Source organism: Drosophila serrata, unplaced genomic scaffold (assembly GCF_035046125.1).
Source record: "Drosophila serrata isolate PLE 108 unplaced genomic scaffold, ASM3504612v1 contig_275, whole genome shotgun sequence".
In the NCBI taxonomy this organism is placed as follows: domain Eukaryota; kingdom Metazoa; phylum Arthropoda; class Insecta; order Diptera; family Drosophilidae; genus Drosophila; species Drosophila serrata.
This window is the reverse complement of record NW_028257173.1, coordinates 3,075,900-3,093,744: the sequence shown is the minus strand read 5'-3', so window position 1 is coordinate 3,093,744 and position 17,845 is coordinate 3,075,900. Positions and strand designations below refer to the sequence as shown.

The window sequence follows — 17,845 nt, the reverse complement described above, 5'->3', positions numbered from 1 at the left end:
ATTCCCAATTTATATTAGACCACTTGAGAAACCTTTGAGATCGACATACAACATGTTTCTTTTAAAATCAAGGTACTATTTTTAAAATATTATAATTACCAGAATTAAACTTTTAATTTGAATTTGTAGTTTTCAAACATTATCTGGGTGCAGACATTACTTGAGACCTTAATTCACATGAAGTGGCCCCAAAAATTATGCTATTATGCATTATCTGGGTGCAGACATTACTTGAGACTTTAATTCACATGAAGTGGCCCCAAAAAGTATGCTAAGTAATTTTAGCTTTACCCCGTTTATTATGATGCGAGTATTTGATACGTTTAATTTTCGAGTTATTCCTTAACTCTTACCTTCTTATGTTAAAGTAGTTCTGAAATCAGTTACAACTTCTCTGGCTCCCCTCGCCTTGCTGTTGCAGCTGCCAAAATAATCATAAAACATCAAACTTACCGCCTGCATTTTGCATGTTGTTGCTGACGTTGCTGTTGTCGTCATCATCATCACCATCACCATCTTCATCATCATCGATGTCTTTTTCGCGGTCAATTTTTGTTGCGGCTTGTGTTGCTGTTGGCGCCTGCAAAGTAGCTGCTGCTGATGTTGTTGCTGCTGTTGCTGTTGCTGCTGCTGTTGCTGCTGCTGTGATTGCTGGTAGTGATGATGTTGCCATTGTTGCCTCGGGCAGGGCATCATTTTGCTGTAATGCGACTAATGAGGCGGCAAAATTGACGTGTTGCTGCGGCGTGAAGCTAAAGACCGACGTTGCCGCTGATTGAGTTGTTGGCTCGCTTTTAATTGTTGATGCAGTTGTATGTTGTTGTTGTTGTTGCTGCCAGTACTCGGCGGCAATCAAATGCTGCAGGCTGTGCGTAGGCAAATGCTGACCAAATAGATTGCTCAGGTGTTGCAGCGGTGAGCTGCTGCTGGCAACATGTTGCTGCAGTAGCTGCTGCTGCAGGAGCAACTTTTGCTGCTGCTGGTGTTGCTGATGATGTTGCTGGTGCTGCTGATGCTGCTGTTGCTGCAAGCTGCTCTGGAGATGGTTATGATGATTATGATGATGCAGCGGATGGTGGTACATCAGCGGGGATGTTGCAACGGTATCGATGACCTCGCCATTGATTTTATATTTGGATGTTGTTGTCGGCGTTGACATTTTTAGCTGGCTGTGGTTGTTGCTAATGTTGCTGCTGCTGCTGCAAGTGTTGCTGCTATCTCGATTCGTGTTGCAATGACTCTTGTATTCAAATAACATGCCGTTGTTGCTAGCAACCCGCTGTCGTTGCTGATAATAGTTTGCTAGCAACAATGGCATAATCAGTGTTTACGGCTAACAGCGCCAACAGCAGCAACATAGGTAATCAGTTCCCAAAAGGAGTTCTTGCTCACAAAACACACCTCAAAAGTTCTGATTACGATGGCCGATAGCCGATAGCCGATGCCCGATGGCCGTTGCCTGCCGCAAAGTTGGTCAAGTGGACAAAAGGCCCGGCTGTAATTAGGCAAAGAAGATTAATTAGCCATAAATGGGTGTGCGTAGTTCTCGTGCGAGGGGGTGCTCCACTTGGGGGCCATAAACTATGCCACAACCAATTGTCATGGTAATAAATAAAAAATTTTCAAATACTTAAGAATATCCAGCGCGGGAGAAAATTCTAGGCGGAGCCAAAAGCCAAAAGCCGCAACAATTAGAAATTCACAGAGAGACCGAGGAACTGAAAACTCAAATCGCATTTTCAGCTTAGCGGGGAAAATTCATTTATGCAAACTCATCACTCCGCACGCAAAGTTTGATGGACATGTGAACTTGTTTTATCTCGCGTCTTGAAAAGCAGCTTCTTCGCTCCGTTTCTCACCTCTTTCCTCCTGGTCTTTTCTCTCCTATTTTTTGTCATTTTAATTAGTTCAATTTCGGTTTATGTTATTTTGCCTAAATCTTCTCTCATCGCCTTGAAATTTCACCCGGGCGACAGAAGCAATAACATGACAGAGCTGGAAATTAAAATCCGAAAATGCCAATTCATTGTTTCTTTTGTTTTGCTTATCGGCCAGACCGAAGATGAGGGTACAGGTGGAGAATGGGCTGAGGCCCAAACAGTTGACAAAAAAAATATCTAAAGTCTGTCAAACGGTAGCAGACAAATCGAACCGAATATTCATAATCGCTAGAGGAAGGGTAATGGCCAGCAATTATGCACCAAAAGAAAATATTGTTAGTCAGGAAAAATGACTTCGTGATAACATGGGATAGGATAGTTAGGATAGTATAGCATTTACAATATTTCATCTTAAATAATGATTATTTTTTATTTCTTTTAGAGTGATTTCCATACCCTTAAACGGGTATTACAATTTTAGTCAACAGCTTTAAACGCTGTGAAGCAGTCATTTCAGACCCTATAAATCATATATATTCTTGATCAGAATTAACAGGCGAATCTTTCTAGCCTTTTCGCAAAGGAACATTTTTTTTATTACTTTTTTCAAATTTTTTAAGGGTTACAAATTGTAAACAATTGATCAACTTTTTAATTGAGTATATAGATTTATACACCTAACAAAAACTAACATAGGAAAGCTTTCCGAATGGAGATTAAGTAAATTTTGGCTTAGTTATAAGTTTTATAAGATTTCGATTTCCTACAAAAATTGCCAAATTTTGATAAACCTTGATTTAAAGATTAAGCTTTTTTATGATCGATTTTCGATTCGATCCTATAATTAATTTGCAAACTGCAATTGTGTATAAACTTGGGCTGCCTAAAGATATTTCATATTTATTTTCATACATAAATTAAATAGTTAATATTTTAATATCTTCCAAAAATCCATCATAAAATTCAATAAGGTTTCCATGTTTACCTAGTTTGCCGTTCCATATAGGTTACAAATTATAAAAGCATATATATAGGAATATAGATTTTATTGTTCAATGCCAAATATTATCTTTGAAAAAATGTATATATATATTTATTTTAACCTTTGATTGTGATGTGGGAGCGGTTCATTACTTCATGGTATAAATATAGATAATTTGTTGTATAATCTTGATCAAATTATTGTGATTTTTTATATTATTATTGTTGCTATGCTTATAACAAATATCTTTTCTAAGATTTTGATAATGGAGTTTTATGATTTCATATTTCATATTGCCAACAAACCCAAAATAAATCTCAGTGCAGCAATCGATATTTACCAACTGCTAGACGCTTTCAGCTTTTCTCCTACAGATAGACAGACTCCGATCTCGGCGTCGTAATTACAAGTCATCTACCTGATGTTTTTGACCATTTAAGCCACAAACGAAGAAGCTGGCCAGAGTTGAATAGACGGGACGGAACAGTAGCCGTTGTATGATCTAGCCAGAGCGGGGCGGTACGGGGGTAATCATATAAAAATAAAATAATAATCAGACAATAAACACCGACAGAAACAAATTTCCATTCAGGTACGGAGCCTAAACACGCATAATTGCTAATGCCATTTAAATGTGCGTTCATTGCAGAGAAAAGAACACTTTGTTAAGCCCAAGTCATGTTCTATTATTAAAGTCGAAAGAGTTTTTTTGTCGGTTCCCGATCTCCCGATCTAGATCCGAGTGCAGCGGAAATGTGAAAAGTGACGCGGCCGATTTCTCTCCTTACCATTGTTATATATTTACCCAAAAATTAAACCCTATAAGCGTATTACGAAACTTATTTTTGGTTGCAAAATGGGAACAAACTGTTTCTCCAAAAGGCTTACAGGTTTCAGAAAAATAGAATAGGGAGAAGTACTTTTAGCTAGAAAAGTCCAAATATATAAAAAATATTATTTAATATTTATATTACAATTATTGTTTAATGTTTAATTCAAGCTGATTCGATTGTTACGTCTTTAAAGGTATTTTATTCGATAATTACATCGATAATTTTCCAACTCTAGGAGACAACTCCAAAAATTGCTTTTCGTCAGGGTTGCCGTAGCAGTCCTTTTATCATGGATAGCTCATTCGGTTCTGTGCTCTTGTCACGCTTGGTCGTATATTCTTTATGTTACTTTGTTTTATTTCAGTTAATATTGCTTTATTTCTTTTTCTTATTTTATTCGTTATTATTAAACCTGTGGCATATATTTCGTTACAATCATCTGTTCCAGGTTTCTGCAGTACCTTCACATTCTCAGCAAAGTTTCTCTTTGGAAGATTTATTAATGGCAGGCTCTAAGCTAATCAATTTCAGCAAAGGCCCTAAATATGTTTAGGCGAAACATTGACAACTAATAGTAATTTATTTATAACCGAGAAAGGGGGACTTAAAAATGCTAATAGAACTTTAGCACAAATAATTTCATTTAATGCATAAACAAATAAAAGTGGTCACGCATCGATTTTCTTTGCCTCCTCATTTTGTTTTCCTGTTTTTTATATTTATGAATAATGGGCGCCATTCGTAAAGTGCCAAATAGAGATTTTCAGCGTCTCAAGTTGGCTTAGCTGGGCTTTGAAAAATCGGCAGCCAAAAATGTTAAGTACTAAATGAAACAATTTGTGACTTACCAACTAAGACAAATTAACCCCACCATTGTAGCTCAATAATAATTAGGTTCAGTTTACTGATTGCCTGTCGTTGCTGCCATACGTAAGTACATTCGTTCCAAATTCCTAATTCTAAACAAATTATTTGTCTTTCTATCTAGACATCATCATTTCCCCATTTGGCACTACCCGTTGCCTTTGACTCATTTCCATTTCTTGGTATCACCCAGGGCCCTGGCCCTGTCCCTGTCCCTGTTCCTGTCTTGATAACCGTCTGCGTTTGTTAACTAGCCAAGTCTTACTGTAATATTAATGAATGACATTCATTGTTCTTGCTTTTTTTTCAACTTGTGACAAATTTTATTTATTATTACTTTTAGGGTTTTTTTGTTCTTGGTTTTTAGTGTTCCTTTACTGGCAGGCGGATTCTTAAGAACAGACGCCGATCTAATAAATGATTATCACGTGGCAGTCAGTTAGTCAATCAATCGATTTATATTAGAAAAACACTTGAATTGAGGAAGTGAAAAGGTCCATAAAGGGGAAAGTACACGACTTGTACTAACTCCGGATCTCAATAAACTGGAAATTGCTTCCTAGAATTGTGATATGAGGCTTTGGCGTGCTCCCTATTGGTTTATGATAAGAATATCTATTCGAATATTATTTTCAAGAATATAACGTTACTATCTAAGCAATATTTGCTGCCAGCTAAAAGAGTTTACAAGCAGATACTATAAAACACGGATTAAATTCCATAGGCAAGCGTTTTGCTTGTATTTTAAGGACCGATATTCTTACGGGCTTTTAAAGATATCGGGCTTAAAAATATCTCATTATTTGTGGATATTCTTTAGAAGTGAGTTCTGCCGGTATACCTTAGAGTACCTTTTCGCTTTCTTCTTCTGCGTTAATTTTATATTCTTCCGATAATTATTTTCTAGTTGTATTTTTTAATAGCTTTGACAATATAGTTTATTATAGTTATTGGCCAGTAATCTTTTTTGAATATGACGATCGCCTTAACATTTCCCAAAAAACCCTCAACCTCAACCCATTCTCACCCTTAATAACCAATCAGTACTTGAGGCCAATAGTAAGTACTATCGCACCGGACCTTACCTAACCCAAAAGATTGGAGTCCGACTGAAAAAAAAACCGGTATGAGCCGATTGCAAAGATTGCGAAATGTGAAACGTGTTAAAAAGAAAACAAGCCCCCAATGAACTTTGCACGGACCAAAAAACATCAGCCCATATTTCCCGAATCTCTATTGTTTACGCAAATTCCCAGAACCGTGGCAGCAAGCTCAAGTGAGTTGAAGTGTTGGAGAGCCACAATAAATGAAATCAGGTGAATTTAATAAACTCTAATCGCAAGCCTTCAACTTATTTGTTAATTTTGCAAATTATATTTTATTGGATCGTTCGTATCGCGCTTCCGATTGTGCAGCAGGAAAGGGAAGGGGGCTTGGGCAGGACCCTTGAGCACTTTGAAGTTGTATCTTATCGATGCCAAAGAAATCAATAACTTTTATCTATCAGTCGATGACTCGGTAGAGTCTTATGTGCAGTCTTCTGATTCATATGTAAATTATTATACCCAAATTTATTGTTTAGATAAGACTCTTCAGTCCAATGATATTTGCCTTCTTTATGACACTTGACATAGGCATTTATTTTTAGAATGTGCAATCATTTTTTAAATGAAAATGCTGACAAACTAAAATAGGGTATTGTATCATGCTTAGTTAAGGTTCTAAAATCTTTTTCAATAGTGATATACTAACTATATATGCTCTTAAAGAGATAGTTGACATGATTGGTAGAACATCTTATAAAAGTAATATTTTAAATATACAAGGAACTCAAAATAATTAAATTTTAAAAGAAAATCGAAGCTTATGGATTTCTGTGCCTACGGATCTCTTTATTCCTTAAAGGATATGCAGAATGTTACCACAATATGGTGGTTCTAAGGCTATAAATAGTTTCTAGGTTTTAATTATTAAAGAGAGAAAATATAATATATAAATAAATTAAATGTAGAGTACCCAATTGCCACCTGTAAACGAACCTTTCCTTCCATTGACACCCATTCAAAATTGATTGGTTTTTCCATGGCTTCGACAAATGCCACGAACACGTCAGCAGCAATGATATGCAAAGTGACAAAATCGGGTAATGGTTATAAGAATTGGAATCGAAATCGGAGACAAAGACGTAGCCAAAAGTCGCTTGAAGTGGCGGGGGAATGACAGGTGCTTTGGTGACTTTATCTCACACCAGTTTACCTCACTCACTCACTCACCTGTGCGCTGTCTTATCAGGCCGGGCAGGCAAACAAATTGAACTCATTTTTCTTTTTAAACAACAGCTTCGACGCAATTGTCGACACGGGTCTGCACATAGATACTCCAATAAGACCCGACTCGTCTTGGCTTAATCAGTTCGCGGCAGTTCGAGGAGCACACCGAATATGGTAAATGGGAAAACGCAGTCGAGAGAGATAATGCCAGAGGGGAGGCAGGTTCTCCATACCATTTTTATCTAATTAGGCTAAGCAGCAAACCGACGCAGGCCAGCGAACGAACGAACGAACAAATATTTATTATTGTACTGTAAAAATAATCAATCACTTGATCGTTACAGCAAATGGTAATGGTATCTGTATAGCCTGTCTCTATATACGCCACCCCAGATAACGGCATTTGAATAAGAAAAGCAAGCAAGCAACTCAATATACGACCATAAAATTACCCGGTAATTGACATATGAGTATTGCGTAACCTAGTTTCAAGCTACTGCATACTAGGTTTATTTCTGGAGAGTAAATATAAGACCGCAATAATAAAGATCTCAGCTCAAAGTAAAGCTGTAACTCATCCTGCTTATAAACCTATATCCCTTTCGCTATCTTTTTTCCCTTACAAGTACCTTCTATATACCCTTCTTCTCTCCAAGAACAACAGGTACTAAAAGTAGTCAAAGAAAAGGGAAATGCAGTTCCAACTTGTCACCAGATACTTGAACTCAAAACCGCGGCGCACCACACAAGTGTTATGCTAATAAAACATATCGGCCGATCGCCTTATCAATAAGGCAACAAAATACTCGAACTCATTCGCCTTTACAGATATAGATATAGATATATATATATATACATTAAACAAATCGCAAGGCAGAGGGTGATTTTTAAACTGTAAATCGATCGGTTTTCCCTTCATACTTTGTTTATTGTATTTATTTCAATTTCAATATTATTTATCGTTCGGTTCAACCCGGCGATATTGCGAAAGATATTATTGAAAGTATCGATGGAAGGGTAATGTAAACTTTGTAGGGTAAACTTTGTTGCAGGTTCTGTTTATCGTCGGGCTTAAACTCAGGAAATAGGGCGCCTTACTCTCAAAATAAATTACTTAAACATCTCGCTTAGATTAGCTGGTGTGGATTTCCCACTTGCATTCAATAATTGCAAAAGGAAACACTTTATATTTTTTGATTAACAAAATCAATTTACCATTGTGAGTAGCGGGGAAAACCCACTTGGACACAAAATCGGAGCAACATAAATTCAAGAATGTTTCATTTATCAAAACGTTGTTCAAGATTGCAGATTAGGATTGTGAAATTCAACACGGCTTTTATTAATTGCATGATTCACGATTAGGGTCCAGGTGGCCTGTCCCGGTGTATTACTATCAAAATAAGCTAAGATGACAAACGGCAAAACAGTTGATTAATTGCCCTAATTGAATTCGGTAAAAAAAATACTTAATGCCACAGTTCTAAGAAATTAAGTAAATCTAACTGCTGATATGATATACATTTACTTTGTAATGGAAACGGGATCTAAAACTGACATCTTATTTTTAAATATTAAATTATAGATTTTTATTATAACATACTTAGCATATGATATATATTTGGATTTATTTTATTATAATTTTCCTGGTGATTCTTAATGCTCCTTTAAAAATACGAAATAAATAATCCTTGCAGTTTGCAATTAAATTGTAGGATCGAATCGGAAGTCGATTTTAAAAAAAGGTTTAAATATTCACATTTTTTAAATTAATATTTATCAATATTTTTGTATGACAATTTATTCAACAAATCAAAATTTAAATTACTCATCTAAGTCAAAACTTGATTAATTTCAATTCGGAAGGCTGTCCTTTTTATAAGGTAAATAAATCTGCATACTTTATATTAAATTTAAAAATTTTTGAAAATTTTATGGATATTCAAAAAAATTTTTGACGGAGATGTTTAGAGAGATTCGCCTGTTGATGCTGATCAAGAATACATATGATTTATAGGGTCGGAAATGACTCCTTCACATAATTTTAAGCTTCTGACTAAAATTAAAATACCCTTAAAGGGCATACAAATTTTAACAAGGGTTTAACTAAAATACAAATTGTATAATTTACCTTCAATTTTATATATATTTTTAGATATAACAGTATAAATTTAGTAAAATTGTAGTTAAAAGTTGAACAGTCTTTTGGATTTTATTAAAATTCACTTGATTTTATCCGCACAGGATTCTTTATTAAGAATGACTTTTATGTATGTTTTGATTTTTATTTCATTATTTCTTCTAACAATTTGTAAAAAATGGAAATTTATTCGTCTGATACGCAGCAATTTTGAAGTTTTTAAAATTCACACAAAAAGCCGTCGCCAAAATCGTATGCCAAAAAACAAGTTCGATAAAAAAGTGATCACGACGCGAGAGAACTGGATTTTTAGTGAGCTTTTTTGGTTTTCTTAAAGGGAATTTGGGGCTCAACAGCGTTATAGATTGATTTATAATTATTTTATATTCGCATCGCGAAAGAAATAGCGCTGAGGTCGCAAAAAGTCGGAGGAACGCGCGCACTTGAGCTACAACCGCCTGAACGCTGGACTCAACTGAGGCGAGCTCGCCAAAAGTATCTTAAAGATGCGCTGCAACAAGTTTTCCTTTTTCATTTTTTCTTTGCCAAATCCATAAAAACAAAAGGCAAATAAACAAACGGGGCAGTGCACGCAAACAAATGCAATTCTCGCACACACACACACACCCACAGTATGCACACCTGTGCTCGCTTGCAACATTGCAACTGAAGGTAGAGAGATGTATCTGTGAGAGCGACTCTCTTGCTCGATCTCTCTCTCTCTCTCGTTCCACACCCACTCACACTAGCGCAAAAAGCTGCGATCGCTCTCTTAGGTTCCACAAAAAGCTGCCCCTGCGAGTGGGACAGAGATAGACCTCCCACCGTACTCACACCAGTGAGTTATTCAAATCACCTTGCTTTCTATCCTGCTCACACCCACTGCTGGGCCCCATCAGTCGCTGTATTTAAATTTATGATTATCGCTTTTCAAGTGTGTGTGAGTGAGTGTGCATTTGTGGGTGTGTGTGTGTAGCTTGTTTGCTTAATTCAATTGGAGGTGGAGCCGCTCCACTCACAGCTGTTGCCGTGCTCCTCTATCCAATTGGAATAGATCGCATATCGCCGCGTTAACTGTCGCAGGCAGCTTGTGTGGGATTTATTTGGAGCCGTTCGGGCTCTATCCAATTGGATTTGTGTTTAACAAACTGGTTTCTCCGTTGGTTTCTTATTGGCAGGGCTATTTTTAGGCAACTAACTAAATATCAATTGATCTTAAACGCGTTTTAAGGGAGATTACTAAGCATTAGTGATATGTATTAGGCGGTACTTCGACTCTGAAATAGTATAGTATACAAATTGGTGTATTTTATTGTACTTGTACCTTATAAGTATTAATAATAATCATATTTAAAACTATAATTTAAATTTTAAATGAAATTATCGATTCAAAAAAAATAGAATACACAAATTTACGTTTAAAAAACAAAAATATATAAATAATTTTCAAGTTCAGGAATCACTTTAGATAAGTAATTGGATTTAAAAAATACAGTATAATAATTTGTCTCTTATTAAAAGAAATAAATCAAATATTTAAATTCTTATATTTATTAAAATTGTATCGTTAACAAAACAATGTTATTTGCTTTCCCAGTTGAAAAATGTATTTAAAGAAATATATTTTTATTCTCCTTAGTTATTATTTATTTAAAAGACCTATTTCAATTATATTTAAAATAAATTAAGATTTAACAACCACAATGCCTCAAAGAGGCAAAAACGTTAACTTTTATTGAGAGGCACCCAATTGATGTTTTCTTTCTGACAATCAATCAACAGTGCGTATAGGTTTTTTTTTGTATAATCCTCATACTCAAAAATATTGATCAACAATTAATAATTTACAAAAGTATATTTAATTCCGCGGTCTGCTCCCAGGCATTAACCCATTGAAAAGAGGTAAAAATTCAGCTTGAATTTGCCTCGCGGAGATTCCATTGAAAGGGCATTGTTTTTGGCTTCTGTATCGCAGATCGCATGTGGCAGTGGCAGCTCTAAAGGGGATTTCAGGGGCTAAAGTAACCCAAAAACTCTGAGAAATAGCTTATAAGTAGTAGTAATAAATATAAGTGATTTTTTTAAACTTTAACAAAATAGAAATTAAAATAAGAACAAATAAACAAGAACAATAAAAACTGATTGTTTTTTAGTAATTAATTAAAAATTACTTGTTTTTGTCAAGTAGAAAAACGAAGTAAACTCCTAGAAAATTTTAAACGGTATTCAAAATTCTTTATTTAATTACAATTATATATTAATTATTATTTAATAATTTTACAGCCACTTCATTTTGAAATTCTTATAAATCAGCAATTATCGCTATTCAAATACTTATGATAATAATATAGGAATATACATCCTCTAAACCCCTTTTGAAATAATTCTCCTGTTTCCACCTCTGTGTTATAAAGCATATCGCATACGCACGATCTGCTGACACAATTCCGCAAGCAATTAAGTTGATTCACCTCCGCGGGCTGCAATTTGCCGGCGTTTAAGAAAGCTGTCAATACAGCCGGTGGGGATTCAACGACGATCCGGCGACCTGGGTGCATAATGCGGATAATACTCAGAGGCCACAACTGGGCCTTTGGGCCAATTGTTTACCATATGGAGTCCGGCAGGACATTCCAAACTGTCCACTCAAGCTTATTAGCCTGTCGTTTGCATTTCGGCGGCATTTCCACTTTGTTGAAGGCGCCGGCCACCCCGATATACCCGGATCATCATCGTTCTCGGGAACTCATCGGGGCACAATTTGAATGCAAATTCCAGGCATTGCGCGCTTTTGGTCATTCAAATGTTGCCGCGGCACAGTGAATATTGGGCGGAACCAGTTACGATTTGTCAGATACCCTATAAAGGAATTAAAAGTTAATAAAGTATACATAATTTTAAAAATATTTAAATTGAAAAATTTATTAAATTTGACCCGTAAACAAAGTAATAGATTAGAATTTTAAATAATTTAAAGTTTATTTTAAAATTGTATAGCAAAAAAAAGAGTAAAGAAACTATTTGAAATTCAAAATCGGAAATTACACCAATTATTTAGTATTACTTTCGTAAATGACATAGAAAGTCTTGATTAATTTGCAAAAGTTTTTCTTATAACAAAATAATTGATTTGTTTTTTCAATTAGAAGAAGTATTATATATTGAATACCTTGGTATATTTGTTCCTTAAAATATTTGAATAAGTGCATTGACTTTGCTATATTTCTTTATTCTACAATGTTAATTTCAATTTAATCACCGCATGCTTAGCTAAACTATTTTCAAAACCCCAACCAAGTGCTGCTGTATTACAAAATGATGGGCTGTCCTTGGGCCCGATCATATCATGGTTGGTTTAGTTCTTGGAACTCCAATCTATGTTTAAATTACCATTTAAATGCTACTTTCTGTGCGGCTGTGCGGCATTTCATCACAATGTTACATTCACATTATTCAGTCAGCATAAAATTGCAAACACATATTATTGACACATCATTATCAATCAGAGTTATGCTCAGTTGAAAGTCCGCAATGCTTCCGCAAAGATCTTTGGGTGCATTTCCAGCTCTTTCCTCTATGCTTTGGGGATTACAGCTAAGTTTTATGACCATGATTTATGGCAGAATTCTTCATAGGCGGCCGTTCTGGTTTGATGGTCCTCCGTCCAAGGCCCGGGCTCTGTCTCTGGCTCGGAGCCACTGCACCATGAAGCCACCTCTCCGGATCGGATCGGATCGGATGGAATCGGGCATCGGATGCCCGAAAGACACACTCGCTGACACGCACGTCTAGATGCGAATGCAAGTGCGAGTACGTATCTGTATCTGGCAGATACTGCGCACTCTAGCATGCTTTATGGCCTAATCCCGATGGTTAGTTTTGTTCAACATAAACTGCTCGATTTCATGTATTCCATTTAAATGTCATAGAAAGCGGTTGCAAATCAAATTCTTATTGCCATCTTCTTTGGTTTTACATCCATATTTATTTGTAATAATTTCGTTGCTTTATGGGGATTCTCTCTTTTTTTGTGCTGTATAAGAAATGCTTTTGCTTTATTTAATATTAATAATAATTGAAAGAAAAATAATACAAGTGATTAAGAATTTTGTGATTTTGATATGGGAAATATCCTTAAATATTTGATCGTAAAAGAAAATTTAATTTAAAGAATTATAGATCGGTTATAGATAAAACTCCGGTACAAAACATATTCCGCATCTTTCCATTAAATTACAAATAAAGTATATTAAATAATATTTACTTTTATGAGGGACAATATAAAAAGAATTCTTAAATATTTTAGTGCTTTGCAGAGCAATTAAAATACTCTTATACCCAAAGTCACTTAGAGCTCAGAAATCCATTTTAATTTTCCATTATTTCCCTAGTTTATGAGCTTCTGTCTTTATTTAGCTGTATTTAAAATGCATTTGCCATGTCTTAGGCTGATAAGAATTAGTAAAACAGAACCATTAATTAGTACAAATAATTGTAATGTCAAAGAAAATTGCAATAAAGAGACCTAAGTTTCTTTATGTGGATCAAGAAAAAAGGGGTAAAGCTGAAAAAATATTCTTAACAGTGCTACTGGTTTTACCAAGCTAAAACTTATGAATAATTAATGGTCGAAAGGTGTTTCTTTTTTTAAATTTATTTGTGCAATTAGATTAGATACATAGAGAAAATATTCTACTACGCTTCACTGTAATTATATGATATAATACAAATATGTTAAAAACAAATAACAGAACAGCTTTCAAATTAAACCATGTTTAGAGATGATTAATTTTTTTTAGATTTATCTTAGAGTGTAGAGATGATTCCCATGTTCATTCAGTTAACACTGCAACCTTGTTTGGTTACACATTTTCTTTACCTTTGGCTCCCTAATGGCCACCTCATCCATATATATTTATATATATTTATATCTGTGAAGCTGCCAGCGAAGCCATTTCTCACTTCACACTTACCGGCACGCCATCTCGCGCACATTTTTCTCTTTAACGCATTTAAACCCCTAATGGTTAACCCCAAAAAAAATAAAACTTTACATTTAAATTGAAATGCGGAGCGCAAAACAATCAGGGAAAAACAATTAAATGTGATATGAAAGGGGTTGTCTATGGCTGACGGCACCCGTTGACAAATTGTGCGATTATGCAAAGGCAGGCCAAGGAAACAGAAAGTTTTATGGCCCTAATTGTCGCGTTACAACACCCGCAAACTAAGAAACGCAAAGTGCAGACAACAAAAGGCCATGTAATTAGGGATCCAGCCCCACTGAAGCTCTCCTCAAATGTCGGAATTCTTCTGGAGCATTACAAATGAGCCATTGGCGTGATGTTCCTCTCATTATTTTAAATTTTTTATTAACGCTCTTTTCCTTTTGTTTAATTGTTTTTTAAGCAAATCTTGCCGCGAGGGCAGAGATGTTTGAGTTGCATTTTTATATATGTATATTGTATTTATTTTTAGAGTTGTTTGCATTACATTTCTTTGAATTTATTTTTAGAGTGGTAATAATATATGGACTTTATGAATCTTTATGGAGCATAAATAAATATTTTATAGGAAGATGTTTACCCTAGTAATACTTGTTTATATAAATATTTGATTTGTATTTATATTTAAAGGGAATTAATATCTTTTCGATAATTTTGGATAGTTATACCCTTGGAGGGTAATATAATTTAAGTCAGATTTGTAAAGGGTTGTGAAGGAGTCATTTCCGACTCTATAACTCACATATATTCTTAATCAGCATCAACAGCCGACTTGATCTAGACATCTCTGTCAGAAAAAAAAAGAATCTAAATTTTTTTCAAAATTTTTTAAGGAGTTACTTCGTTAAAATTTTCTAAAATTTTTACAAAAAATTTAATTTATTTAAATTTTAAATTTAGTATGCAGATTTGTTAACGTAACAAAAACTAACATAGGAAAACTTTCCAAATTTAAATTACTGCTTTTTTGGCTTAGTTATGAATTTTTTAAGATTTGATTTGTCGAAAAAAAGTTAACTCCAAAGGTATATAAACTTCGACTTCCCAAAGGTACTTTCTTTTATTGCTTTATTTGTATATTATACTTTGTTTATACATCTTCTGTAAATATATATTTTAACAAAAAACATTATTTAATAATTATCGTACATCTATTTATGGGTTTCTATCGACAACAACATCAAAGCTTATCAAAAAAGTATCCTAAAAATAGAATTTTTAAAATACGAAACTAAGATAACACTACATAAAGTTATGTTAAACCTTTTACTATATATTCACTTGATACAAGTGCTTCTTTTCTTATATTTCTAGACTATACACTATAGCACCTGGAAATTACTTGAGATATGCATCGGTAAGTCAATTTTTGTATTCCAAAATGCTTTTCATCTCAATAGTTAATTATTTTGGGAAAGATTTTCAACAGTTTAACAGTTTCGTAGGGCTTCGGTTGGCGCCAATGGCGATGGTTTGATTTGAAATCTAATTAAACAGTTTGTTAATTGGGGTTTACAATTCAGTTTGGGTCGGGTCGAGTTATTATAGATGCACTTCCTAATTGAATTGCAATGCAATCGGTTGAAATAATTGATGAGGTAATGAGGTAATGAAGGTGAGGCTTCAGTCCGAGATCAAAGATACACGTCAAGTGGGAAACAAGCCATTAAGTATTACAATATAGGAAATCTGATATGGATAACATCGAATTTGTAATTTAAGTTTGTCTTTTGTATAAATATTTATAATTGATTGAGACCTTTGACTTCGCTAAGGGAATAATTATTGTTGAAGGAGTGAACTTTGTGTTAAGCAGAAATTATTTTACAAGATGAGATTATTACAAGACATCTTTGTCTCTTAAATATAATTTAATACTTACAAATTATTTAACAACATTTCTAAACGTTTTTGAAAGTTAGGTATCATCTCAAAGTGTTCAAAAATTGTATCGCATTATTCTGGTAAATTCTTGTATTCTTTTAATGATTAGTTTTACATATTTAACACATATATATTATTTGCGATGCTCCTAAGTGTTCGAGAAATAGTTTATGCCATTTTTACATGTTTCGTCGGCTTTATGCTTTGACTTTTATATTACTCCAAGGCATATACTTGACTCTATAAACTAAAACTCAACTGAATCCAGAAGAAAATGCTGCATTTAAGAGACGCAAAAATGCTGTACAACAAGCGCCAAGTTTGCCTTGCACAAATCAAAGCCACTTTGCCGTTTGTCGTTTGCCTTTTGCCGTTTGTGTACCACTTTGGACATATATGGAAAAATTAGTGGGATGTTTTCGGATTGTGTCCAGTGTCCAGAGATCTGGAGGAGCCACATATACACAGACTCCAAAGTGGAGGTCTGTGTGTGCTTTGTCCAAGGTGTCGTCGTCATTAGCAGTTAGCAGTTAGCAATGGAGCAGGCTGCAATGGAGAAAGATCAAGAAATGTACGAAATGGTGTCTCCGTAGCTTTTTGATTATGAAATTTGATGTACTCACCGGCAGTGGTCGATGTGCGGCATTTTAGTGTGGTGTCCCCATGGATTGGAGTGGCAACAACATTTCCTCACGCCAATAAACGCGCAATTATAATAAAAATAATCACAGGGGGCGATTGCTGATCCTCTCCATTTGGTCATAACCAGACGGGGGCCGAAACCGTTGAGGTGGCCAAGATCCAGAAGGTGCACTGAGCGGAAAAATTGGTACTGTAAAATGATTAACTTCAAGGATCAGTTTTTCAACTACTTAATACTGCTGTATATAAGCTTTATAGGTTTTAAAGTTTCAACTTAAGCGGTATAGAAAACTAACCTTATCTAATTGAATTTCATATTTCAATTGTTGTTCAATTGTTTAAAATATATTTTTAAATAGGTTTAAGCTCGAGAGCTCTGGGGACCAAAATAGGATATGAACTGGAAGCCTAATGAATCAGAAACATGTCTTCTTTAAATTAGGGAATTGATCTATTTAAGAATTTGTACATTTAGGCAAACCTATAACTAATTATTTTTAGTAATTTACATTGACACATATGCTAGAATCTTATAGGTAACTTTTCCCCATTCTGTTATATAATTAAATATATAATATTTGAAATTAAAATACTAGCAAAAAATCAAACTAAATATTATGATATTTCCAAAACAAATAATACCTGTGTCGATCGAATAGGATTCCTTAAAGTAGTGTTATTTCTTTGATTGATTTTCAGCTTTAAATTAAATTGAAATATTTTCAAACAATTTTTATTTCCTGTGCACTTTTTTTTCGTTTGATCATTGCGATCCTCACTTGAACGCCGTCTTCATCGACTTCTTTTGCACTCGGTTCCCGACTGGATTATCGCCTTTTCGAACAGCTTTTTCTCCTTTTGTTCCCGTTCTCATTCCCATTTTCCCATTTTCATTCCCAGTCCGCGTGGCCATTCGCTCTCTATCTCATTGCGACGACAATTGGCGAGTAATTGCTGCTGCATAATAATTCTCCATCCATCGTTTGGCCTGGCCAAGTTTTTGCTCCCCTTTGGCGGCGTGACTTTTTTGCCAGCCCCTCCGATCGTCGTCCATTCATTTAATCCATTTTTGGTTGAGCGAGTTTCCTGAATTCATATCAAAATTATTTATATATATAAATATTTCCCAGATATAAACATTCATTTTTTGTTCCCCCTAATCTAATAAAGAGAATTAATTAAAAATGGCATGAAAAATGGTATAAATTAACGCAGCAATTAGACACAAATTCCATTACAAGGTGAGAGAGCTCTGAAAAATATACCTTAAATGGCATGGCCAACTAAAAAGTGGCAAAAATAATGCATAAAAAATAGAAAACAAAAAAAATGAAACAAAATTAG

The 17,845-nt window shown here is 34.7% G+C and overlaps 1 protein-coding gene and 1 long non-coding RNA gene across 2 annotated transcripts in view; both read right to left on the bottom strand.

The window, feature by feature from the left end:
- Window positions 1-9,446, bottom strand: part of nub (nubbin) — a 46,977-nt gene extending 37,531 nt beyond the window's left edge. The window contains exons 1-2 of the mRNA XM_020952256.2: window positions 8,961-9,446; window positions 454-1,495 (exon numbers count right to left, since the gene is read on the bottom strand). Of these exons, the coding sequence (XP_020807915.2) occupies window positions 454-1,318 (865 nt within the window). The 5' untranslated portion in view covers window positions 1,319-1,495; window positions 8,961-9,446. The remainder of the gene's footprint in view (window positions 1-453; window positions 1,496-8,960) is intronic.
- Window positions 9,447-14,412: 4,966 nt separating this feature from the next.
- Window positions 14,413-17,587, bottom strand: LOC147643405 (uncharacterized). The gene is made up of 3 exons (XR_015272129.1): window positions 17,144-17,587; window positions 16,483-16,691; window positions 14,413-16,405 (listed from the first exon to the last, which is right to left on the bottom strand). It is a non-coding gene; the product is annotated as an uncharacterized LOC147643405 (long non-coding RNA).
- Between the last annotated feature and the right edge of the window lie 258 nt (window positions 17,588-17,845).